This window comes from Rhea pennata, chromosome 18 (genome assembly GCF_028389875.1).
Source record: "Rhea pennata isolate bPtePen1 chromosome 18, bPtePen1.pri, whole genome shotgun sequence".
Taxonomy (NCBI): Eukaryota; Metazoa; Chordata; class Aves; order Rheiformes; family Rheidae; genus Rhea; species Rhea pennata.
This window is the reverse complement of record NC_084680.1, coordinates 12,209,208-12,236,525: the sequence shown is the minus strand read 5'-3', so window position 1 is coordinate 12,236,525 and position 27,318 is coordinate 12,209,208. Positions and strand designations below refer to the sequence as shown.

Sequence of the window (27,318 nt, the reverse complement as noted above, 5' to 3'; positions counted from 1 at the left end):
TCATAAAATAAATATGGTTTATAATATCAAACAGTGAGAAATAAAGCACAAGCATGAAGAGCATGGTAACAGAAAAGTTACACTCATGACGGTGTTTAATACTTAGCACTTTAGAAACCATAAAGCCTTTAATTATTTACAAGCAGCAAACTATCTAACATAATTTACAAAGTTGCAGCAGCCTAGTCAAGAAGTACTGGAAGGGGAAAAAATGGAGAGATCGCAATGGAAGACCTTCACTTTGCTCTATCTAGTTAGCACTTTATTACATACCCTATTTTCCCCTTATGTACATAACTCTTTGTAACTTCCATTATCTTAAAGTTTAATAATTACACTGTATTGTATAGAGCTTCAGTTCATCTCTACGACTGGTGTAGTGCCTTTTGCACTTAAGAGACACATATTCAAGTAACACTTCAAATAAAAGTAAACATGTGCAAACCAAAGTTAGAAACCTACATAACCCTTGCGTAGTAGTGTCAAAACCAGATGTAGCAGGAGCATATTAACAGGTTAAGTTATGTAGTAGCTAGAGAAACCTACTCAGAAGTCTAGCACAGGCAAAAATGGGAAATGAGAATATTAAAAAAATGAAGCTGAACTGCAATTATACCCTGTTGCCCCAGACAAAAATTTAATCTGCTGAAACACAAAGATTTTAAGGTCATAACTCAAGATTTAATATTTCAACATGAAAAGAAATCCAAGCCATTCGACTTATTTGGGGTTTTGAAACAAATGCAAATGTCTGTTTAAAAACTGCTTTTAAATGAGAAAAACAAATCAATATATATATTAATATATCACCCAAAATAAAAAAACATACACACTCTTCATTTTAGAGCATGCTGCTCATTCAGAATAAAGACAGGACAAAGGAAATAGAATTACATTTCATGATGTAATAAAAACATTAAAATTTGTGATCCTTAAGTGCACCATCATACAGGAGTAGCGTGCTCAGAGTGGAAATGTTCTATACCTACAAGAATCCATCTTTATTAAAGCAAATTTTTAGGACACTACCTGAAACCGAAATCAATAACAACTGTGCTCCATTCAGCTTGCCTCAAGTTTCACTCAGGCATATTCCAGCTAGTAGCACCTGTATGCCTCTTCATGATTGTATTCCAGAAATCTTTAAATCTGCAAACAATTTTTAAAAAGACTGACTTTTGCAATCCTTGCAATGCTTATCATAAACAGATACTGCAAGTAAACTCTGTTCTGAGCAGCAAAAGTTGGGGCTTTTTTCAGAAATCTGAGAGCTGGACTTAATGTTGGCAGTAGATACAGTACAACAATTTGATGTATTAAAGTTTCTCAAAAATGTCTGAAAGGATTTCCCTAAAGACTGTTTAAAAAACAAAACAAAATCCAAAACACTTCACCCAAGATCTCTTCAATCCTTTTACTGGAGTTCAGAGCTTGCCAACTTTAAGAATATCAGAAAAAAGGAGGGAATGAGGCGGAGAGGAAACAAAAATAAATGATTCCCCATTTGTACCGATGAAAAGCTTCAAGTAAAAGGAAATCCACTTGTTAAAGATCTTGCTACATGCACAGTCCCTCGTCAGTTGAAAACCACAGTAGCTAGCACTGGGTGTAACAGCAGATCTATCGTTCATAAAAAACACTGGCATTGTTCCTTCATACTTAACTTGCATCCACGGTTTCTGTTTAGAAGCTTCTTAAAAAATGTTTATGGTTCTGCACATCTCATACCAAACTGGAGGAAAATGGTAAACATCTCTTCTTTCAATGCAACCTCATTCAGCAATCTTCTCCCCAAGAACTCAGTGTCATTTACGAGTCTGAGTCTTCTTTGGCACTGCAGGTCGCTTGGCTTGCCACAAGTGATTATGAATAGTAAGAGCATCCACGCTGACAGACATGGTTTTGGCTGGAATTAAGTTAAACTGTTTTCTGTCTGAACTGTATTTATAAAGCTTGTCAATCATTTTCTTGGTGATGCTCTTTGGGCCTGTTCCAGTCAGCTTGTAGATTTCTTCAGTGTCAGGATAGTAGCAATAAAGTGCTCTAAACTGGCAGCCAGCATCACGGAACAAAATGATGTAGTGGTTGGCATCACATTTCTCTAGTTCCTGCATTAAAAATAAATACGTAAATGCACAAACATACAGCTTGACCACAGTGAAAACTTTCAAATTATGCCAAGCTTTAGGTTTTTTCACATAGCTAAACAAGCATTTAAAGGTTTTTGAAACACTGAACAGTAACTATTTTGAATCCTTTTATAAGCTTGTGAGGTGAGATCTTTACATAAGGTCATGTTTTCTGTAAATCCATACAGTCACTAGAAGCAGAGGAGTCCCATTGCAGATATTTTCACTTTCATCTTTAAAGGCAATAGGTCTTTGTTGTGTTACTGACAACATTCCTTATTTTTTATGTACGTTCTAGGAAACAGCATTTGCTACAACATATTAATGGGATTATGAAATCAACACTACAGATAAACCATTATGGCATGTGCATTCATAATTTTATATTTTAGTGATTACCTCTAGTATTGAGTTCTTATGTGGTTCATTCACTTTTCCAGCAAGACAGCAATGAGATATAGCATTGTGAATAATCGGTTTGTTTGATTTGCTGCTGGGTTCTTTAAATAATTTTGGACCTAGAGAAGATAAATAAATAATTATTTTTTGCCCTGTATTTATAAACATTAATCAAGACTGTAATTTTTATTTACAGTAAAACTGTAAACTGCAGTAAATCCAAAATGATTAGTACATCTTATTGGAGGCAACTTGGACTTTAGTAGAGAAGATCTACGGATTTAAAACATATTAATTACCAGTTACTTTAAAACGGAAGTATTGTTTTTCCTCTATCAGACTGAAACAGAAGCACAAATTCTTTTATGAAAACAGAGGCTTTTAATCAGGCTCTATTACAGACTCAGTCTCATACAAGGTAGTATCTGGAATTAAACCTTGTATTCTCTCTTCTTTTTCAACATTTTTTTCTACTTAATTTTTTCTCTTCTGTTTCCAAAATGGCATTCATCTTTTAATCAAAAAAAGTTCACAGACTGAACTACCTGAAGAGTTAAGCATTTTTTTTCCCTATAACATAAATTAGCAAGTGGCTACAAAGCTTTGCCAAATCTATCACAGCAAATGCTAATTTCAAATTCTCCAAGTATTAATCCTGGAACACTGAAGAATTTTCATTCACCAAAAGTGTAAAAAATAAAGTTTCTCCAACAATAATTAACTGTTTAGTATCTCCTAAATGTAAAATATGCTTAAAGATTTCTCGAAAAATAAGATTGCGTTATACCAAATATACCACAAATTTTATGATCTGTCATTTAAAAAGTCTAAATTAAAATGAAAACATTCACCTGTGTATTCTGCCACTGAAGCAATAGAAGATGCTGTTGAAGCATTCTCCCAGTCTCGTTCCATGTTTCTGCTAGCATTTCTGCTCAGTATTGGTAAGGACTCCATTGATTCAACCCTGTTGGGGAAAAAAAAAAAAAAAAAAAAAAAGAAAAGATACACCAACTTCTTTCTCATATCTTAAATAATTCACCAGTTGTTTGTTCTGACTGAACAAATGACAGTCCCTCTTCCTCCCCTATTTTATCCCCACCCCATCAAATTCTATTACTATTTTGTGAAAAAGCAAAAAGAATTAAGTTTGCATAAACTGTCAAAACTGACAGGAACACAAAACAGAAGACGAATTCACTAATTACCATCATGTTTCCACACCAGCAACTTTATAATTGAAACAAGCAACACTGAATTCCAATACCATTTCATAACACAGACTTCCTCCCCACCCCCCATATCTCTTTACCGCTGAGACGGTGTGCCACCAGAGTGTACGCTTTCAGGTTCTGTTGTTGCTGCTGAGGCCAAAGACAGACTAGAACCAGACTGAGCACTGCTTAAATTATCAGCTACAAAACAAAAGAAATAGTATGAAACTCATCCCATTAAAGTGGCTTTGCAAATTCAGCAAGAACAAATCAAAATCCTTACGTGTGGATGAACATTTTGTCCCTGAATCACTGTAAGATTCTTCACGATGGACAGACTTTGGCCTGGGTTTCTTGGGCTTTGATTTCGGTTTTCCAAGACCTTGCTCCTCCAAAATCTGCTGCTGTTTCTTCCTTAAATATTCTTGCTTGATAAGTTCTCTTCGAGCCTTCTCTTCTTCTTTCCGTATTCGATCCTCCTCAGCTTTGCGACTGAAAAGCAAATATAAACACTGAAAATATAATAATTTCTCTTATCTTCAAGACAAAAAGAAGTATCCAGTTCCAAATATATTAATACCGGGCTTCATCTCTTTTTTGTTCCACTTCAGCTTCCAACTGCTGTTTCCGAATCCGAGCCTCCTCAGCTTTGCGCTGCTGTTTTAAAAGGAACGCTGCGCGCTTTTTTGCCAGCTCATCTTCTGCCTTCTGTTCATCCTGGAAAATTCAAATTCATATAGAGCTTTAAGAAATAAAAGAAACCATATTAAATTGGACATTACAAGATTGCTAGAAGATTCAAGAGAACTTTAGGAAAACCAAAACTAATATTTTTGGAAATTTTTACTTTTTTTTGAATCAACAAGTATAAATCAGAGAATGGCATTAAACTTCTTGTCACACCCCTTGAGACATTTTTAGTGTTTCTGTAAGTCCAGAAGGAGAGAAAAAAGGTCTCGCCTTACTCTGATTTATTTTTGGTATGCATAATCAGCACAAAACCTTTTAAAAAAACAATGCAGACTACAGACAATTACAATGTGGGCTAGAATGGACAGCATAAATAACCCTATCCTGACCTCTGAGTCAATCAATATTAATCATACTATATAAACCAGAACTCAAATTCACTAAAGTTGAGACAATATTCTAGGACTTTTACCATTTACATATAAGTTTAGGAAAGTATAATGGTAGCACATTTGAGGAATTTACTATAATTAGCACAAATGAGTAACTAGCTGTTCCAAGATCAGTTCTGAACTCTACTTACACAATGAGTAGATACATTATTTAGACACAAACAAACAAAACCTACAGCCTAGGAAATATCATAGTACTAAAAAAAAAAAAAAAAAAAAACTGTTTAACAAGCCTTTCCCCAAGCCCGAGATAGGAGTGGAATAAGAAAAACTACTTAAATATAACCCATTTCCATCATGAGCCCCTCATAGCACCATTACAGGACAAAAATTAAAGCTGCATGAGAACCAGTAATTCCTTCCAACAGTGGTTTCTAAAACCCAGCTTCCTATCTGCAGGAACATGTCTAAATTCTCCATCAAAGCCCTTAACTTTTAGGCTGATAGGCTCCTTGAGATCAGAGCAGTTTGGTTCTAACTGAACAACAAAAATGTCTAGATTCTTGGCTCCCTAATAAGCTTGAAAACCTGTCCTGCAGTCATCTATCTATTACATACCTGCCTGTATTCTGCTGAAACATCTTTTCTTTCAGTTGATACTGATTCACAGAATGCTGGGATTTCAAAAGGGTAAGTTCTTCCCACAACATTCTATGATTCATTTGTGCTCTATATGTGTGCGCATGCACACACACATATCTACATAGATACATAATTTATCCACGCACATGCACACACACAGACTACTGAGAAGAAGGGGAGAAAAGCAAGATTAATCCTGGATCCCCATGAATTTAACATCTTCATGAATTTAACAGAAAACTGCACTAAATGGATGAAATCCCAGCCTCTTGGAATTAAGTTAAATTGAACAACTCTCTTCACAACAGTTCTTTCCGGCGGCAGTTTTTAAAAAAACAACATTGCAACCACGTGTTGGTTTCCACCAGAAGCTTCAAGAACAAAATGAAAAACCAAGTTCTAATGCTGGACAAATATGTAGTAATAGCCAAATAATAAGGTAACATATTTACCTTGAAGAAAAACCCCACACCAGACTTCTGATCACCTTCGCTTATTATGTCTGTAGAGCTATCCTGGTTTTCAAGTTCTCCTTCATCTGGAGCTTTTAAGTCAGATAAATCTACTTCAATAAGATTAGCTTTGCTTCTCAGTGGCTCATCCAATGGGACATTTTCTTTTCCTGAGCCATCAGAACAATTTAATCCTGTTTCTTTTAAGCTGTTATTCACTTCTTTGCTCATTTCAGAAATAATATTTGCATCTTTGGAGGTTGAGAGAACAAGTGCCCGTTGATTACTCTCATCATGAAGTCTATAAGTATCAAAGAAACATTTTTCTTGAGAGCCAACTCCATGATCAGGACTGTTTTCCAAACTCATTTCTGTTGGTGTCTTTGACAAGCTATTGGATGGAAATGGTCTTAAATGTGGTAAAGTTTCTAGACTTGGTGTTGGGGTTTTAATACGCGCTGAATTTTGCTGTCTGTCTTTAGTGACTTTCAGATCTGCTGGTCTTCCCGATCGAGGACTTCTTCCTTGACCAAAGCGAGGTGGTTTACGAAAACTATTCATTCCAGTTGGAGATAGGGGCTCGACAAAATGAATTGATGGTTTTACCTTTTGGTCCTGAGAGTTACTTCTGGTACCTGGTGATGGCACTGTTGGAGATTTCATAAGTAGTTCCTGTTGCTGAGAAATCTTTAATATAGCCTGCTGAAGTGTACTGATTGTTTCATTCAGCTTTTCAATAGAAAGATCACATTCATTAATATCGACTTCAGCAACATTATCTTCTAGAAGGGCAACAGAAATAATCTTACTTTTTTCTAATTCATGTATAGCAGCAGAGTCTTTTGGTTTAAGTTGTTCAGCAAAAGCTATGCCTTCTTGCATTTTTACTTTTGTTACTTCTTGAGAATCATTAAGCATTTCTTCTCTCTCCTCATCTTTCACAAACTCCTCACACTTGGAGCTCAAAGAAATTTCATCCAAGTCTTCACCATTGTGCCGAGGATATTCTTTTGGAAAATGTTCTGGTTTCAGTGGCTGCGGAACATCAGGAGATTTACCCTTTTTAACAACATGCAAGAAAGCTGCCTTACCCAATTTTAGTCTCTGCCTTGCTGATAAGGCTTCCATCTTCTTCTTCTGAGCTTCTATTGCTCTTCGCTTCTCTTCCAACTGCATATGAAGTTGCACCAATTCAGAAGCTAAAAGATTAACATTATCTCTATTTTGTCTGTTGGGGCTTTGCTCTCGTTTTTGTTTCCATGTGGTCAATGGGGCTGGGCAGCTTTCTGATCCATCTGGTGTGGTCTTTTGTGAACTACTTGTGCTGGACTTTGTTTCATAGCTATTAAGTCTTTGGAGCTTTCGTTCTGCAAAACTGGTCATTCGGACACTCCCACTAGTCATTGACACACTGCTAACTTGAGAAATTGTACTCAAGCATGGACTGGAACGTCCACTAGCATCATCCTTATCTTCGTGCTCTTTTACCTTCATATCTTCTTGCAACTTTGCAGATTCTTCCTCACCTATGTATTTAGCGACTATCGGATGGTCATCTATGACTACCAAGTCCTGTTCAACATCATCTATGTCTAAAAGATCTGAATCAGAGTCCTGTCTCACCATAGTCCATGTAGTATCTGCAACATGCGAATTGAGACTTTTCACATAACTTAAATTGACTTTGCTTGCTATGTCATCATCAGATTTAGCAGCATGAAGAAAAAATCCTCCAGTGGATTGCTCCTGAGATGAAGGATCTAAACTGCTACTAGCCAAAGGTCTGGAAGCTTCTAATTCTGCTTCCACTAGTGCTACTGAATCTGCAGTACTAGGATCTGCAACTGGAGCAAAATCAGAACTAGAAATAGGAGTAAAAGTCCTATTGAGATCATGGTCTCCATGACAGCTATTTGTTTTCTTGCGGACCAAAGGCAAGTGTCCCTCATTAAATCTCTTTGTTATAAAATTCCGTTGCTTTCCCTCCCCACACTCATCCTCCTTATTGATTATCTGTTTTTCCTTTGCTGGTTTTAGAACTGCAGGCATTAAAGGTTCCAGGTAAAAACTGTCTGGTTTGCTTTCTACAGTCTCACTGCTTGCTTTTGGAGACCATGCAGTTGCAACTATGCTGGGTACTCTGGCTGACGCATTCTGCAATTCAAGGTCACCACGGTTTGGCCTTTCTTCAGATCTGATTATTGCAATAAGCTCTTCATCTTCATCCTCAATTTCAACATTGTTTAGCAAGCTCTTCCCATTACTTTTCATTGATGTAGGATGGGGCTGGTTTTTTGGAGTCACATTAACAATGTTAGAAGCAAGACTGTCTTTGCTGATTGATCTAGCCAGACTAATGCTATCACCAGACCCAGGGTCCACATCACTGCTTGCAGAATGATGAAGAGCAAATGGCGTTGGCTGAGACAGAGGCCTAGAAAAGATAAGAACAGTCTACTGATGCTCATGTACAAGAAGTTAGTATTTAATGAACTCAGGACTATGATACATAAAGCTAAAATTTTTGCTCCATTTTAAAAATGTAACCTTTATCAAAAGTGACCAGTAATAGTAAAAAGCAACTCCAGATATTTAAATATTCAAATGCTTACCAAAAAATCAAGTTTAAGACATTTTCAATTGCAAACCTAAAATCTAATCTCTGACAAAGCTCTTTTCTTTTTAAAGAAAAGAAAATCAGGCAATTCTCAGTCCAGTTCTAAGGAACTGATACTACATTACTACAATAACATTGTCACAGTATTGATTAGCCATTCATTAAACTGCATTTCAATACTTCAAAGCACCTGTTACCTGGGTTTCTTTTCCGGCCATGCTAGAACTGAACCTCGTGGCTGCCCATCAACACGAGTCAGAGAATTGGAACGATGTCGATGACCTGAAATATTTTAAAAGGCTGATAATTTAGACACGGTCTTTAAACTAGCATTTTAACTTTATTTAATAGCAAACACAACCTATTTCACCAAGAGATGGCAGCAGAAAACAGATTTGCTAAAACATTAATAAATGAAAGAAAGAAAAAGAAAAACAAGAAAGTATGATAAAACCTGGCCACACATACATATCTGATTCAGGGGTTTTCAAATGAGAAACGGATTTGATTGGCACTTCAGCTAACAGAAGGAAATAAATTCTAAGTCGCCTCATGTAACTATAAAACTTATACCTTCAATAAGTAAAAAATATTTACACAAAACATGCCAAACACTCAAGCAAGCTTGCCATTGTGCATGATAATTCTGTTTTCCAAGACTTTTGTCATTGCTATGCACATGTGATAAATGGCTTTTTCCCTTTCTTTTCATGGAATTGAAGTTATTAGTCTTAATTTCTTGCACTTGAAATTCTGGTAAATAAGCTCATTTGTGGAAAAAAATTCAGTAACTTTCTTTAAAGATCTTTAAAATCCTTTTAATGCAGATGAAGATGATTTACTGAAACTAAACACATTTATGATTTAGCTGACCACAGTTAGATGCAATTTTAGATTAAAGTTTATGAATTCAACTTATTCCCTTCCAAAAAAAAAAAAAAAATCCAGAAAGTTCTCCTGCAACTTTCACCATTGGAAAGCAGCCTACATTTCTTTCACAAGTGATCATAAATAAACAAAATACTGCTACCTTGAGTAATCAGTATTAAAGTCACTCAGATTACAACAAGTGCCCAGGCTGCTGTTCATAAACATGCTATATAATTTTCTCAAGGTAAACATATCTTCTGCATAAATATGCAACCTGAGTCCTTGTCAGAAAGTAGCTATGTTGGAAATCAAGACTGCTTACAGTTAATTTACATTTTCAAAATACTTTCAATATACTTCTCCAAGGCTTAAAATTCAATCATTTTAAAAAGTGAGAAAGTATCAACATAGACAGCAATACACAAAGGGTATCTGCATACATACTACTAAAAGGTCATTTTTTTAATTCTCTTTATTCAGAAAGAAACAGTTTTCATTTGTTTTTGTGTTGGGATGGATGGTCATCACCTGCTGAAATCCATTTTCAAATGCTGTCTTACCAGGGCTGTCTTCTCCCTGTAAAGACTTCTGTTGCTTTTGTCTCAAAGGGAGCAGTGGATGGGAAGGGCTAAAGGCAGGGCTTCCTCCTTTGCCACTAATTCAGAAAAGCAAACATCCATTAGTACGTGAAATGTTTTTGTACACTGAGAGAAGAAATTACACTGATAATAGTTTCTCTGCCCTCCCTTAAAACACAAGAATACATCATTAGTTTTAATGCTGATGTTTCTTAAAGGAAGAGAAATAGAAGTTTTCTGATGTAACATTATAGAAATAAACTATCATCTGAATTCAAAATGTTTTAAGCTTTTACACTGAGAGGATTTAAAATACAAATACATTAGAGACAAAGACTGAGTTAACTTATTTGTTGCACTCCAGTTAATCTCAGCTGAAGAAACCTTGTCTTGTACAGTAGATCCCATTTAAGCTTGTTTTCCTACTACCATTCATAGAATATAGCCAGTAAAGATGACATGCTTGAACAGTTTTCATGTTTTACGGTTTCTCTGGAACAAACTAGTCAAATTCTCTATAATGCAATAGTTACATTGTAACCATTACTGGCTTATTCCAAACATAACAATGATGAGTACTTTCTCCAACTTGAAAACTAAGGATATTTTAGAGATCCACCGCATACAACTCAAAATTCACTTAATTTGTAGCAAAATCAGAAAATTTAGCACCAGAAATTCTTAGGTTACCCAACTGAAGAATAAAATAAAAGATTAGCCTAATGATACGAAAAAATACTTACAGATAGTCAGATTCCTCAGGGTGCAGGTAGTATCTATTGCAAGCTTCAGGGCCTGTCTGAGCTGAAGTCTGCAAGTCTGCTGGGCTTGTACTAGCAGGGCTGGCCATGAAACTTCGTTTAGTTGCATTGGAAATAGGAACAGGTGGACGACTGCTCTTCTGCTGCAACACTGTTTTAACTGTACATGTTTATAAGATTAATGCAACTTATGCTAACCATTCAAACAAGAAACAAGAACAGTTTTTCAGATTGCAGTAAATCAGAGTGAAATAAAGATAACATGAAGCCTGAAGGAATAGTCTTTATTTAAAATATTTATCCTAGAGTGACCTTAAAGAAACATAAGTAAATACTTAGTGGTTGGGGTTAGAGAAGAAATTACCTGCCTATCCCCCTCCAAAACCTAGGGGTCGACCAATAAGTGGATCTGGAACTAAATTCCCTTCTATTTTTGCTACTTTCAAAGACCTCTGGTGAGCAGGAAGTTTGGGTAGAAATAAAACACCAAAGGAAACACTACGAAACAGTTTCACTATAGTGCAAGGTTTTTCTTTAATGCACTTATTTAATCAAAAATTGAAAAACTTACCATCTTTTATTTCCTGAATATCCCTCGGCTGTACAAAGTCTGGTTTGACATTCTCAAACCACCAGAAGAGTTCCGCAATGAAAACCATGACATTAGGCTAAAAATAATAATAAAATTAAAAATAACATTAACACTTGTTAATGATTTACCTATACTTAAAAATATATCCTTCACAGAATCGGTAAGGTTGGAAGGGACCTCTGGAGATCATCTAGTCCACCCCTCCCTTCCCCTATTATGTTTCTTACCTTTAAAACCAAAGGTGCATATAACATGTCCTCCAATGTGAGGTAAAAACATTTGTTTAGATACTCATTTGAGAATTCTCTCAGAAGCTGAATATTATAGAGGCTGTCTGCAATTGATGTTACCTCCTTCAAACAAATATCTAGAAAGGTGAAAAAATGAATACATTATGACACTATCACAATGAATTGAACCTTCATCCAAAGCCAGCAGAAACATTACATGTAAAAGCTTCAGAGACTGTTTATACCAGCCACTTAGTATTTATTGGCTAGTGCTGATATCTCTCTGCCTGTTAAGTACCAGCGGGATAAGAAGAAAAACACAGACAAAACAGTATCAATTCTGTATACATTTTAGAATCTACATAGGCTTCTGTCTACTACAGCGACAGGCAAGGTAAATAGCCTACTATTAACATGTAAGAGTGGCAAAACACAAGAAAAATTAAAAACAGACATCTTGATTTGCAAATAATACAAGGCTTTTCCTATTCTAAAGCAATACAATGCCAACTAACCTGTGAAGATAGACTACTTAGAGTTTCTATGTCTGAATCCCAGATGAGTACATACCTTAGTTATCCATTGTAAGACCTCATAAATACTTTGCTATGTAATGATACCTACTTACAAAGCTACAGAACAACTACAGAAATCTCCTTTTTTTTTTCCAGGAACAAATTTAGAAGGACTGAATACACTTTACTGAAGTTTTTTAAATGTTGTGACAAGCTTCAACATGATAAATTTATCATTAGACATTTACAATTGAAGAGTAAGAACATGACAATACAATTGATACTTTGGCCTAAGAATGGAGAAATCTACTGAATTTATTCTCAAAGAAATATGTATGTCTGTCTACTACCTGACATGATGTAGTACACTGTATTTGTGAAAATCAAGCGGAGAACACTGCTAAAAAAAACAACTCACAGCGTTAGTTCCTTCTGAAATCATTCAGCAGTTTTACAAGGTGCAAAATATTTGAGAACTTTAAAATCAACATAAAATGTTGACTTGCAGAATTTAAGTGCAATAATCACATTAAATTATTAGGAAAAATATTTTATGGAAAACAGAACTCATGTTTGGTATGCTGAAGAGTGACAATTGCTTAAGACTGAGAATTTTTGTTTTAGTTAAAAAAAAAAAAAAAAAAAAAAAAAGTACTCCTGCAGAATAACATTAGAATTATCAGCTAACAGTAGTGGAAATCTATTCCTTTTCATGGACTATTAAAATCAAGCTCAGTTATTTTAAAAGAAAAAGCTGCATTACCTAGATCTATAAAAAGAAAGACTATCAGAGTTTATAAAATACAGTTTACTTAGAAGAATCTGCTCTAAGTGAAAAAAATTAAGAATGGTCTGCTTTTAAAATACATTGAGTTTATGTTGATTTCATGTGACCTGACTTGTCATAGACCTGTTGAATGCACTGCATTTTTATTTGAGCATGTATTTCTAGTTCAACTTCTACAATTCAAGCATTTTTTTTTAATTTTTTTTATTTTTGGAAACCTTCTACATACCATCTAGTTTCATTTGCTCTGGACAATAATAGTGTATCACAGCTAAAAGAGCAGCACCATCACTACCATCCTTCATCAAATCTTCAAGCAAAGGGAAGTAAGGTAATTGCCTGCTTGAAAGATGGTCTCTTCGGTAACGCACCTAACAAAAGAAAACAAAAGTTCATACAATGCCAAGGAGCAAAGAAATTTTTCTTAAACACCAAAAACTCTTTACGGTGGATTCTTTATCGCATTTTGCTTTATCCAACTTGAAAGTAACTTACAAGGCAATATGCTTCTCTTAATGGAAGCCAGTTCAGAAGAAAACCATACTTCCTTTTTAATCATTTTCCTCACATCTAAGCACAATCCACACTGCTGAATTCCAGTCTTCATCCACACATTTCAACTTACTACAAGCAATGCAAGTCAAAATCCTTCCACATAGATGTATGAACGCAGCAGATCCAAACTAAGAGAAAAAAATTGTCTAAATATTTACAAAACATTTAAAGCTTGCAAAAAGACGTCCAGCAAAAAGCAATTACGATGGGCTAGCACTTTCTCATGTGTCATCTACATCCAGACTCGCTGTCAGGTCCACAGAGAGCAAAGTTCTCTTAGAGAGATTCAGAACATTAATATCGCATGCTGGCTTGCCAGTCATATAATGTCGTGTAGCAAGAAAAAAAAAAAAAAAACATGGCTTTTTCCAGAAAATGGTCAGCAACAGAAGCAAGTAGGCTATGTAAACCAATGGCAAAGCCCTCCTTGATTTCACTATAAATGATCACCAAACTCTTTTGCAAACTACCCCATACCCCTCAAACAATTTGGAGAGTGACTGATGAGTAGTTGAAGCCAATCCTCTAAAGAATAAAACCAACTTGGCATCGCTCCTTGCAGTTTTGGCAGGAGAAGTTTTAGTCTTGATATTTATTAAGAATCTGCACATTACATCAGTAGGCTGTATCTAAATTCCAACAACAATGACCTATCAACAAAAGAAAACACACTTTGGAGCCTAGTAGAAATATTTTTTAGTGTTGGAAAAGATTTGTTTTACACATTAAGTGCATAAATATCACTTAACATCTCATACTCATCTTGTCTGATGTGTTTGCCTAATGGACATAATCAGGGAACAAATTTATCCATTAAAAAGAACGACAGATTTTACCAATGGTATCATACACTTTCCAAGACAACCTAGGAAATCTGACTCTACACACAAGCGCACGCACACACATACACACACACTCATCTGTGTCAATTTAGGATGGCACAGGCTGAGAAAAATTCTTTTCAAAAGAATGAAGGTTACTTACAATCAGAGTAAGAAGAATTTGTTTTATTTATTTGTTTATTGTGCACAAATACAAACTATGCTAAGTTCTCCTGGCAAAGGCAACTAGTTCTAAAAGCTATATCTACATGCTAATGCTATTTTTTCTTTCCTTTTACCAGTTGTAAATTTATTTTTCCCCAGCCTGGAGCAGTCCACAAATACGTAATGGAATGTGAATCATACTGTACCACACGAGCATATTCCACTGGTTCCAGCATGCAGTGCGATATGGCATGCATCAGATCAGGCTTACGCAAAAAGAAATAGTGAGATATATGATGGTGATTATTCAGACATGAAACAAATCAAATGCATTAGCAACATCCATTATGCACTGGAAACGTGGTCATCAAGGCTGATAAAATAAGTACGTACACTAAGGTGATCTGGTTAGCTTAAAAGGTTCATGATTTACCCACTTAGTCAAATTAAACACATTAAATATAAAATCAAAAAATTCTTTTTAAATTTTATTTGCTACTGAATTTAAAGTAAATACAAATATTTCCTTTGCAGCAGGTTTAAATGGAATTTAAACCAATCACAGTCAATACTGGGAAATCAAATACATAAAACCTCCCTGTTTCTTTTAACTTTGGTAAAAAACACACATCTATCATTGAAGATATTTTTACAGACTTCTCCATTTAACTCTGTATTTTCCCCAACTTTTATTCTCTTAACCATTCATTTATACTGAAAATTCTCAATTCTTTCTTATATTCTAAGCTTTAGTTTGTTTGTTCTTTTAAAATAAATAACCTATTTGTTTACATTAAAGTGCACAAATGGGTGCTACTGAACTCAAAATGAAGTTAACTGTATGCACTAAAAAGAAAAAAGACTTCATCTTCAGTGAAGACAAGTGCCTCTGAGAGCTTCCAAATCACAAAAGAAACACAAAACAAGGGAGAATGTGAAAAACAGCACGGAGTCCACAAAGCCTATGTTAGTCAATATAAGCGGTGCTGGACTAGCAGTGAAATGATTTCTGTTGTACTTCTTCCTTTACCACAAACTTGCTCAACGACGTCATGCAAGTCAACTGCATTCCTGTATCTGTTTCTTCTACTCTCCTTCAGATGCCTCTTTAAAATATAAACTACTTCAGCTTCTTAGAAACACTCCCCCACGTAGGACCCAAATACAGCTGCCATCTTTAAGCACACGTAGAAGGTAAGTGATAAGCGCTTCTTTACACCCTGTCTCAAGTCATTACACAAGGCTAGAAGACAGGGCTCTATCACTTATTTTATCAGCCTGCAGGTCCCCACTCTAACTTCCTTTATTTCAGAAACTTAGTGTTTTTAAGCAGTTCACACATTTGGTTCAAACAAATAAGAGATACGGCCAGAAGCGTGCGAGTGAGCTCTCTGAGGAAAGGCAGAGAGACTGTGGGGACAGGCGACTGCCAGGTCACTCCCGCCCTTCCCAAAGGCGCTGCCCCTCTGAATTTACAACCGAGGCAACAGCGCTCATCCTCCCAGACGGAAAATGAAAAACACCAAACCCAGCAAGTAGAGGAGAAAGGATATCACAGCCAAGGAAAACACTGCAACAACAGAAACTCTCCACAAGTTCAAATAAAACCTGAAAGCTCAGCCAAGAGTAAGCAGGCTTTTATAACAGAAAATCAATTCCATACACACAAAATTACACCTATTTTCACACTTCATTTTATCAAAAATAAACTGAATCCTTTTTTGATATCTAAAATGTTAATTCTGTCTTTCCTCTTCAGTTTCATTAATTTACCATGTAATTCCAATACTTGTAATAACAGGTCCAAAATGGTTTGCTGCATCTTCTAACCCCATCTCACCAAACAATGGTGTTCTGGTTTTGATTTATAAACCCAGTAAAAACTAGGGGGAAAGGCCCAAAGCTTGCTTTTTATTTATACTTGAATACTTACATAGTTGAATAAACAGAGAAGTTACTATTTTCATTTTTGTTCTTTTCTATAAAAGTTAGAGCTACACTGTGGTATATATATCCATGCACATGCATTATTTAACAAACTATTGTTAACATCTAGAATACCTTAACTATAGATTCAAAGATTAGGCAACCATTTAATCTGACCAGTTTTTATATCACCTTAGTGCTGCAATCAATTGCCTCCTTGCAACAAGCAATAATTTCAACCATTGTTAATTTTCTGAGGATTTTCGCTGCCACTCCACATCCCTTACTCTGTACTGTGGAAACAATTTTAAAATGCTGTAAAGTGATTATGCTATATGCTGTACAGTATGCAAAAATAATGTTATGAAAACTAAGCCTGACGAACCAAAAAACTAAAAGAGAGTTTTCAAAATGATTGTCTAAGAAGCATCATAATGGAAGCAAACACTTCGAAGAAATTTTAAAAGCCATGGTTTTGTGGATGACAATTGGCGTAAAAGTAGTTCACTTACAGGTACTAATTTCCAATACCATTTGGAAGGAGACTGCTCAGGAAGCAAGGAAAGGAACGTAGGAATAGGAAAGGAACATCAGCAATGCAAGTTATAAGCAGCAATACTTAAATGCACTTCAGCAATAAACACTTTCATATTTTAGAGTGATCTTAGCCTAGAAGTTTAATTTAAAATATTAAAGTGAGATCCAATAGTCTTTAGCAGAGAGTCAAATAGGATCTTTCAGATCACGCATCAACTGGTAAATTACACAGCTCTTAAATCCCTTATCATTCAAGGATATTCTTTTACATAAAAGGCATGTAAAAAAAAAAATCTTTGCCCTCAATATGAAGTAAAACAATTGTATCTAGTTTATATGTTACAATTTTATCCCCTTTGCGTAGCAATGCCAGTTTGAGGAATCAGCATCACAGGGTTTTTTAGGCTTCATTAAATCATATATCGAGAGCACAGACAGCCAATATGCATTACGTTTGAGAAAAATCTATCTTCCATTCTCCAGAAATGAAAGTGTACTATATTTTTGCAATATTAGTGCATTATGACATAGTTTCAAGGGAAAAGGGGGGAAAAAATTGCACACACACACACGTAACATTTGAATGCCAAGAATATGCTTACTAGATAGAATTTGACTAAGCTCTGAATTTATATTAGATAATTAACTCATGCAAAATGAATATGCCCAAAAGTTTTCAAAATATGTTATATATTTTGTGCTATGAAAGTTGAGTGATGTTTACCCAGATCGTAACATTCAAAGGTTGAACAGTTGTTTTAGTCTAATTGAAACTTAAAAGGGAAGTTGAAAGATACCACTGGGACTAAAGGTAAATAAGGGCACTGATGATACATACAGGAATTGCATGCACAAAACCTCAGAAGTTTCAAGACTTGGATGTTCCACTATAATCTGACAGAGAAAACACTGAAAGGTTTTTACTTAAATCTGTTATCAATCTTCCAAAATAAAAAAAAAAATATTTTACCTTTTGGTGTCCTGGACTTTCCATTAATTGCTGTTTTAATTTTATCTCTCTCTCTGTTATCTCTCTCATTTTAAGGTTCACCTAAAAGGGCATAGCATAAAGATATATTAAAATACATCTGAATATGTATTTCTACAAGTTGTGGCTTTTTTTTTAATACTCAATCAATTCTAAAAATGTAAAAGTTACACAATAATGTGTTACAGAAAAAAAAAGAATCTTGCATGCATTTTGCTTTAAATGGAAAAAGTTTATCACAAAAACTGCTTCTGATTTCAAATGGGTCTTGCTGAATCACAAGACTTAGACCCAAGTAAGAGGTACAGGCACATTAGTTTTCAAGATTAACTGTCTTAGTACTAGTGGCTTTAATAATAACAGTTTTCCCTCTAAGGCTGTGGCAAAGATTAAGTTTAAAAAAAAAAGAAAAAAAAAAGAAGAAGAAAAAGGTTTGATATCAATACAAGTGCAATTAAGCATTTGTTTATGATTCTCCAAAGACAGGCATATTTCCATAAAAAATGTAAAACGATGAATGAATTTAGCTTATCTCCCAACGCATATCTCATTATTAGATAAAAACTGTGTTCTTCTGGTTATCTAAGTTCTAGAAACAACATTTGAAACAACAGATTTGAAAAGTGATGATAAGAAACAGGCACACTTTTTTCAAAGTAAATTTTACCTTGTTAATCCAGAAAACCATTGCATCCTCCAAATCATAGGGTAGTTCTTTCGAGGCACTGAACGTAGAGAAACGCTTGACGCTAGCAACCACCTTTTCAATGCTGATCATTTCTACAGTATAGGCCATCATAAGAGCATCAATCATTGCCATATGAGAACTCTAAAAGAGGAAAGCAAAGACTACTGCAAAATAATATTCTTTAAGAAAAAAACTTAAATATTCCAGCTGTATTTACAATGAAAAATTTCAGAGGTTAGTGACCCAGAAATTGAAAGCTCTTCATTCCAATAACTATTTTAAATAGTGTTAAATAAAAAAAAGATCATTACGCAGATTTAATTAAGCTAACCATTTTGATTGGTGCACAGCCCAGATCAGATTCAGACACAGGTGTATCATCACTCTCCATGACGTAAATCCCTTTTCGAGACAGAGCCTGGATCACTGACTGGTGTCCCTGCAGAGCAGCCACCTGATCCCCTTTCAGAATGAGGCTACAGACACGACAGTACAGCTCACTGGACAGCAACAGCTTGATGACAGGTGGTTTAATATGTTCTTGCTCATACTGATCTATGTAAAATGGGTCCTTCAGCTCTTCTGGGACATTATCTGAAACAAAGAGTTTCAACAAGTGGCATCAATAAGGGGCATCAATTATAAACAAGAAAAAAATACACTTGAATTTAAAGATAGCCTATGAAAGAGCAAAACAGTGGAAGTGAACATTCAAAGCAAAAGATATTGAATACAAAAAAAATGCAGTTTCATATTGCAAATGGGTTTTGATAGGTCTTTGTGTTTACATTTCTATTAAATAGAAGAAGTATACTTAATTAGCTCCCTCCCTACACACACTTAAGAAACCTGTAAGTTACCAGTTAGCTTTCTCAAGTTACTAAGGCCCCAATTCAAGGAAGCACTTCAACACAGACAAAAAGACCAACTTTTTTAAGTTGCATAAAAATAGTATACTAAAATATATTACTTTAAACAATATCAGAATTGCTAAAGAAAAGTTGCACAGAGACATCTGATACACAACCACATATTTATCATGCAACTATGCAATCCAAGGTATTAAATGATCTGCAAAAAATATCTGGAATTATTTAAGAATATCTGCAGTAATATATCTGTAAAATTTAATGAACTATTCCAAAGAAGTTAAAAAAAATGCAAACGTATGCCTTAGAAAAAACCCTAAAAAGTTATTTACAAAGCTAAATGCTTGAAAACTTATGAAACAGCAAAAAGTTAAACTGCTACTTACTCTGTTGCATTCCTAAATCACATTTACAACCAAAGTCCTCGGGTCTTTCTTCCCTTTCCTGCCCAATTAGTTTAGAATGCATTTGCTCACAAATTCAGAATGTTATTTGGAACATTCATGTTAACATTCAGTCTTGGCTGAACATGTCTTTTTAATATTCATTCTTTATCTCAAAATGGAAAGCTTTTTCAAGTTTTTTTTTTTTTTAATTAAAGACTGTTATTCTTCTTTTATGTGACATTTAATACTGTGTTACATGGAGTATATACCAAAGACAGTGGGACAAGACACAATGAAACACCACTGGCACTACATAAAAAGTATTCAGTAACATAATTGCCCATTTTAAGTGAAACAGATAATAATTTAGATATTTTTATTCTTAATAGTATTCAAATGGGCCTACAGTCAATGGCTGCTGAGCTGTAATTCAATATAACATTGATTGCCAGTTTGAAGAAGAGACCAACAGCTTCCATTTCCAACGAGTGAGAAAGGAACCAAAATCAAAAGGTAAAGCGATCCACATTATTCAACTTTTTAGCTTCACTACAAGCACCTACCTCTTAAACACTGCTTAAGACACACTGCTTTTCAAATAGGAGGAAATAATAGTATGTTAGCTGATACTCATAAAACCTCTGTAATGAAGTACATTGCTTGTAGGAGCATTAACATTATTGCAATTTTAAAGGTTTTTTAAAAAAACAAAAGTATGCATATTCAAAATGTCTGAAATCCGAAGCATTGCTTTTATATAATATTTCTGCTATAAACTTGTGCCTTCCATTAATTCCACAGAACACCACTGCACAGGGTAACCAAGGTGACTGTCTGAGACTGGCAAAACAACCAAAAAAGAAACCCCCTCCAAACCCAAAAACACACCAAAAAAAATGAATTTCCTCTAACATCACAGCTGTTTACCTATTTATGCAGGTTATTGTATAAGCAAGTAGCTCACTTAAGTTTTTCTCCAGTTCCCTTCTACTCAAGGTTGACTATGACTATTTTATAGATTGTAACAACAGCAAAAAACCCCACCAATACGGCCGTATGCTACCACCATTGTAACACCACCGAAAAAAAACATGTTGGTGTTTTAACAGTGGTAGCATAATTCTATGTTTGCTATTACTCAAATAAATTATATTTAACTTTTTCTACTGCAGCATTTAGTTATCTTATTGATTAGATGAAAACAAGAGCAAACGTATAGTCATTTTCTTTGATTCTTGACCAAGCTTTCACATTATCAGTCTTGGACATAGCAGCGCAGAATCTCCAGAACACGTAAATCCACAAGAAGTAATAGAGATATATTTGGACATTTGAACTTACAAACATACAGATCGACTTCCTTTCTGGAACTAACTCAATCTTAGTTTGATGCTATGTTAAATCAGACAAGTCTATGGATTCAAAAATCCAAAATATTTAAAAGAAAATTGAGACAGGAAATATTACCATAAAAGCTAAAATATGTATTTGCCAAATCCAAAAAGGCTTTTAAAAAGTCATAAAAGAAGATGTCAATCATCATGATATTCTGATTTCAATCACAAGCCTGCTGCCAAGCAAAAAGATGGTCCTTAGGGGTAACCCACCACTCCCCTTCCAGACCTTGAATTGATAAATACCTTTCAACATCACAGAAAATGACCAAAACAGGAAAAAAAACACTTAAAGTTGGAAAAAAGAACCTGTTTACCATCTTTTAAATGATGACACAATACTACACATCCCTATTTTCAAGTTGCTACAGAACCATTCTCTTCAACACTAACACACCCAGAAGATACACTATCTATCAGACCAGGGTGTTTCACAGATTATAAAAACTGTGCAACACACAACACAGACAGTAAGGTGTCCCCAAACTAATTCTTGTTTAAAAATAGCAGTATTTTAAAGATTTTTTTATAAAAGTCTTTCCCAGCAATAAAATAGTCAATCTATTTCTTAGCAATGAGATTTGCTGACACAGAAATAAATATATTCAAGATTCTCACTAAAAAACAAACAAATATCCTCAAACACATCACAGTTTGGCTACTGTTTTCTAGTTGGAACTTCCAGTCAAGAGATCTGAAATCGTTTTCTTCTATGTTGAAGAACCTTCTAATTTCATGTTTCTGGTCTCCAAATAATTGCTTACAGACTGAACAGATTAGATCAGGATTAAAGGAATAGAGGAGAAGAAAATAACTTCTAGTATCCAGACTAATCTCCTGCTCTAATAGCTCATTCTTGTTTCAAAGAATTGAATGCATTGTAGTCCTGTATCTAGACTACAACAGAGATGTGAAATTGTATTTTAATATTATGATAACAAGTTATTCCTAAATATTAATTTTCTACTACTTGCAATTTATCTAATCATAAACACTTGCCCCAGTTTTATTTTTTATATTTTTATATTTTATGTCTGTCAGCTAAATTTGGATACCAGTACCTATCTCCTACAGAAAGGCACAATGTTTTAACCAACATGATGTCCCAGCTAAAGGCCTTTTGAAATTTTAAGATTTAAAGACGACACCAATGCTCAAGAACAGTAATAATATTAGCTTTACCACAGAATTCAAATTTGCTTCTTTCTTTTCTTATGGACATCATTATACCCTCCATACAGCAGGCACAAATAAACAAAAAAGGCAACAAATAGCAGGAAAAACTGTAATGCAAAAAGATGTTATAGAAGTGTGTAAGTATAAGCTGAGAAGTGCTCTACAATATTTTGTTGCTACCCTGTATAAAACGTAATTACTTCAAACTTGGGATAACACATTCTTTCTGGTCAGCCACCTCAGAGTGATCTCACAGTGTATTATCCTCAATATCTGAAATCCATATTTACCTTTACACCTCTGCTAATTATTATCTGTATTATAATGCCACATGAAACAAATACCTGCAGGACACAGGTCTGCTCATTCACCAAAACCCGTTTACAAATGTCAAGATTCCCACATCGCAAAATATCAGAAACACATTGTCAGATACAGAGCAATTGAATGCTATCAGAATTTACATAATGCTAGTTTAATCTTCAATTATATGGCACGGATAAACAAGTATCAACTTTTTCTTGCAGTTTTTAAATTTAGACTAACTCCAAACATGTCATATGATTTTAGTTTGCCTCAGTACTGAATGTCAATGCTCTTTTCAAAGAAAAAGGCCAATCTTTTAAAGTCTTTAAATAAGTAAGATTCAGGGCTTTTGAAACAGAGGTTATTAAAAACCTCAAATGCTTAACTACTAGAATACTTGCAAAATACAACAGCTTTCTTAAAAGCATTTTTTAATACAGACCGGAGAAAAGAGTTGACAAAACAGAAATAGGGAACCTAGAAGTCTACCTACCCAGTCAATTTAGCCCAAGAAATATTTTCACATGGACCATACCAATGACTGCTAGCTGTGGGGAGCTATACTATACTGTAAACCTTATTTAACAGGTAAACGTTACCTACGTACTTCAAAAACAAAAAAGTCACTAGTTGAATTTCCTCTGCTGTGCATTACATTAATGCTTAGCCTTCTTGCTGGTATTTTACCAAAGGTCTCAGGTTAATATCAAGCTAAGTCTGGAATCCATATAAAGCTCCTAGCCCTAATAAGTAGGTAAAAACCACCAAGCTCATTTTCACCAGTTTGAATTTTAGAAACTGTTTAAAGAAGCAGCAACATATGTTACGGAAAAAGATCTAAACAACACACTGGCTGACAGCAAGCTGGAACACAGAAAAACTTCCATATACTCCTTTGATATCTAAATTTTAATTCTATAACCATGACAACGGAAAGCATAATTCCAACACATAATTAATGCTGTACTAAATCTGCTGAGAAAACAAAGTTTTCAATTGTCATTGCACATTTTCCCAAGTTGTAATAAATGAAAACTGACCAATGTTGTCAGTTCTCACTGCTGCTGTTCAGAGCCTGAGGGAAACAGCACAAGAGAAAGGTCAGGCCCATTTCACTCTGCTCAGCTTTTTCCAGTGTGTGGTCCTATTATTATTTGCAAATCTGGTTTATTCTAATGACTGTGAAAAAGCAGCATCTCTCACAGATGGCTTGCCAAGCTTATCTAAACCTCCTACACTTACTTCTGAAAGGTCAGAATGAGTTTTTCAAAGGGATTTAAGTATCTTGTGAACTAAAGTCCCACAAAAAGTCAAAGGCATCTTTGCTTCTAAGCCACTAACTGTGAAGGATTTTATTTCCAAATTGCTATTAGAATTCCTTATTGTTTAAAATGCACATTTGAACTGCATGCAAAGTTCACTGATAAAAATAATTTTGTTCTAATTAAATTCCATTCCCTTGAATTACTGTCTCAACCAAACAGACTTTGTATCTTTCAGGTGTACAGAAGGTTTCTAGATGTTTGTACATAGACCTTCACAGAGATGCAAGTACTCCAAGATGTGTTTGGGGAGAGGGAGGGGGAAGACTCCAAACAGGGGAAACACCTTCCTTCAAAACATCATTTCTCTGTGTTCTGGAATTTAAACAAACAGTTGTAAAACCTCCCTCTGGATTCCATCTGTGATTACCAGGCAGCCACCAGGCTGTCAGAAACAACCCATACGGCTCAATTCCCAAGCAAAAAAGAAGAGTGCCTCATTAGCAGTATTTATGCCCAAGAGAGAAGGTAGCTTGCCTGGCTACCAAAATTCTCTCTTTATGATGAGCAGAACAGACAAAAGACAGAATGCCTCATCAAATAAAACAGAGCTAGGACTTCAAATTCTCTCTCTTGCATGCCTTCAATATAATTTGTCTTTGAGAAAAAAAAAGAGAAGAAAGTAGCATTTTTCATAAGCACAGAAAGCTTAGATATAGTGAATTCAAATATCCTGTAACATAAACTAGAAATCACAGTTTCAGGTAAAACCAACAGTGGAAAGTGGCTGTAAGTAACAGTCTATACTAGAATCAAATTTCTGTTCTTAGCCATTCCCAAACTTAAGTATGAGTTTAGCCTTACTCAGAGAAAAATGAAATCCACAATGTGCTCTAACATTTGCAAGACTGGGGAAGAAAATTATGTCAAGTTATATGTTAATTCCAAATTTAACATTTTAGAAAAACACTCTTTAGTAGCCACTTGAAGACAGTTATGAAAAGCCTACAGATAAGAACTACTTCAGAACATAAGATAGTGTTTTGATATTATAAACAGAGAAGCATTTCTTCACAAAATTCTCCACATCTAAGAAGTCTAAAATAAAAGAATAAAACTTCCAAAAACCAAAACTACAAAAAAACCTCTCCATTGCCTTGTGGCTGTCCAAGACTTACTGAATATCAATAGCTTAAAAAAAAAAAAAAAGCACACACACACACAAACACCTGAGAGACAACAAGTAACATATAAAGTTCAAATATTATTCAAAGTAATCATCACTGAGGAAACCTTTTTAATACATCTGCCTATGAATTAAAAAGGCTTATATGTTTCTAAGTATTCTGAAATGCTATCCCAGAAGTAATGGTTACTATGTGACAATGGCTGAAGGAGCCGTTTCAAAAGTCAAACCAAATTTCCATGGTCCATGGTCCTACAAAGATACATTATGCTCAAAAGACCCTACTCAATGGAGCTAACAAAGAATGGCAACACCACAAGCCCTAGCAAAAATAAATTCTTCCTACTGTTCCTGGCATTTAACTCCTGAAGCATGTGATCTCAATGAGCCTAAATACAAGCGCAAAATACTGGCAAATGCAGCTATACCCTTTTCTACACTGTAGATCTCGTTACTTTCACTACTGTAGACTAAAATAAATTAGGAAAGATTTTGAGATCCCCTCAAATTTGTTAATCAATCCTGGTCCAAGACACACAGATACATCCCTGAGCTCATAACAGACCTCCAGATGATACCATCAAAGAAACATGAGGCCTTTAAGCTTTCTCTGTGGTTATGATCCATGCTAGTCAAACCCAATTTAGAATGAGCTCTCTTTTGAAACAAAGTCAAAATATAAATAGTGTCACCATGTCTGGAATATATGCTTTATCTCTGATCACTAAGAAGTCTTTGGTAAACATTATAAACAATTCCAGCAATTGAAAAATATTTACATGAGGAAATGTCTGTTTAATTCTTTTAAGTCATCAACATTATATTAATAATCTCCCAGAATTCCCACTTTTTTTTTAAGCTTCATCTGATAAAAGATTTTTGTCTTTTATGGCTTGTAGTGAAAGAGCTTCACAAATATTAAACATTATAAAACCATATTTTTTTTTGTTTTCTGCACAATCATGAAGGTGATGAGGACATTGAAAGAGATGGAAGTTATTAACAGAAAAATATTACCCTTGTTGAAATATTTTCTCTGTATTATTTAGCTGTAGGAATGGACTGCTTTTCTTCAGCCTTGTCACAAAGTAAGCTAGTGTTAATCCACTAAGCATATTATGAGTTTGGCAAATTAGACTAGATTAATAGGGCTATCTCATTTTCCAAAACAAGATTTTGTACATGTTTTTATTATGTTTTGTTCTGGATAAACAAAAACAAGTACTCTGTCCCATTTCTACATAATGAAGCTACTTAAAACTCAAGGGGTATCTGGTAATAATAATTCAGAACAAACAGGTAGATCTAGTTCAAAATGAAAAAGCCGATCTCAATGGATGCTAGGAAAATATTTTATAAATATTATCCACAAAATCTTTATTTTTCCATGTTTGACTATAACGGTTTCTGACAACATAAAGGAAAGAAACTCTTCTGTTCCTCCGAACTTGCTGTTTTCCATCACAGAACATGGATATCTTACCTTTTCAATCAATGGGGTGGGGTTTCTTTTAATTAAATAGACGAATTTTGCTGACAATAAATGGATTAATTTTTAGTTCATTTTCAAACAAATACCATAATGTGACCAAAACAAAAACTCCCTCAGCATACAAAGAGTGTCAGGTCCCAGCATCAGCTGGCCGAGATGACCAGACAAGGAAGCATGTTAAAGCCTTAGCAGTCTGGAGGGACTCGAGGCCTGCAAGTGATGGCATACAGTTCTGTGTAGGAAAGTCTGCTCAGCTAAAATGAAGATTTAGACATTTGGAGATATACATTCCTCAGAATAACTATCTGTGGGCGGTCACCAAAAGGCCTGCTGACACACAGCAGTTTATGTAGCTTCATTATTCCTGCTGAAGGTACCAGGAAAGACACAATACTACAAGAGAACAGACTGGCGTACTATTGATATTTAAAACAAAGGCCATTTAAGCCCAATTTAACTACTCTGGGACAGCAGGAGCAGCAGTGCAAGAAGGAACAGAAGCAAGAATGCCTTCCCGATAAAAGCGATCTTACCTATTCCGTAGGCTTTAGCACAGATCCATTGTAGATTAGCAGCTATTTTTGCTCTGGCTGAATCATAGAGCTCCAAAGGGACAATCTCGACCGCGCTATCCGCCAGGGCATCCATTTTTCTTCTGGTGCTCTCTCCACCCGCGCAGGCATCAGCATCCACCATCTG

At 35.0% G+C, this 27,318-nt stretch overlaps 1 protein-coding gene across 1 annotated transcript; it reads right to left on the bottom strand.

The window, feature by feature from the left end:
- CAMSAP1 (calmodulin regulated spectrin associated protein 1) lies at window positions 1-27,318 on the bottom strand. Its single transcript, XM_062590941.1, has 17 exons — window positions 27,153-27,318; window positions 18,880-19,142; window positions 18,528-18,689; window positions 17,843-17,923; window positions 13,098-13,239; window positions 11,564-11,703; window positions 11,316-11,412; window positions 10,727-10,904; window positions 9,966-10,060; window positions 8,733-8,817; window positions 5,919-8,352; window positions 4,323-4,459; window positions 4,026-4,234; window positions 3,841-3,943; window positions 3,380-3,495; window positions 2,529-2,647; window positions 1-2,108 (listed from the first exon to the last, which is right to left on the bottom strand). Exons 1-17 carry the CDS (start codon window positions 27,313-27,315, stop codon window positions 1,806-1,808), a joined length of 4,827 nt encoding a protein of 1,608 aa, XP_062446925.1. The 5' UTR covers window positions 27,316-27,318; the 3' UTR covers window positions 1-1,805.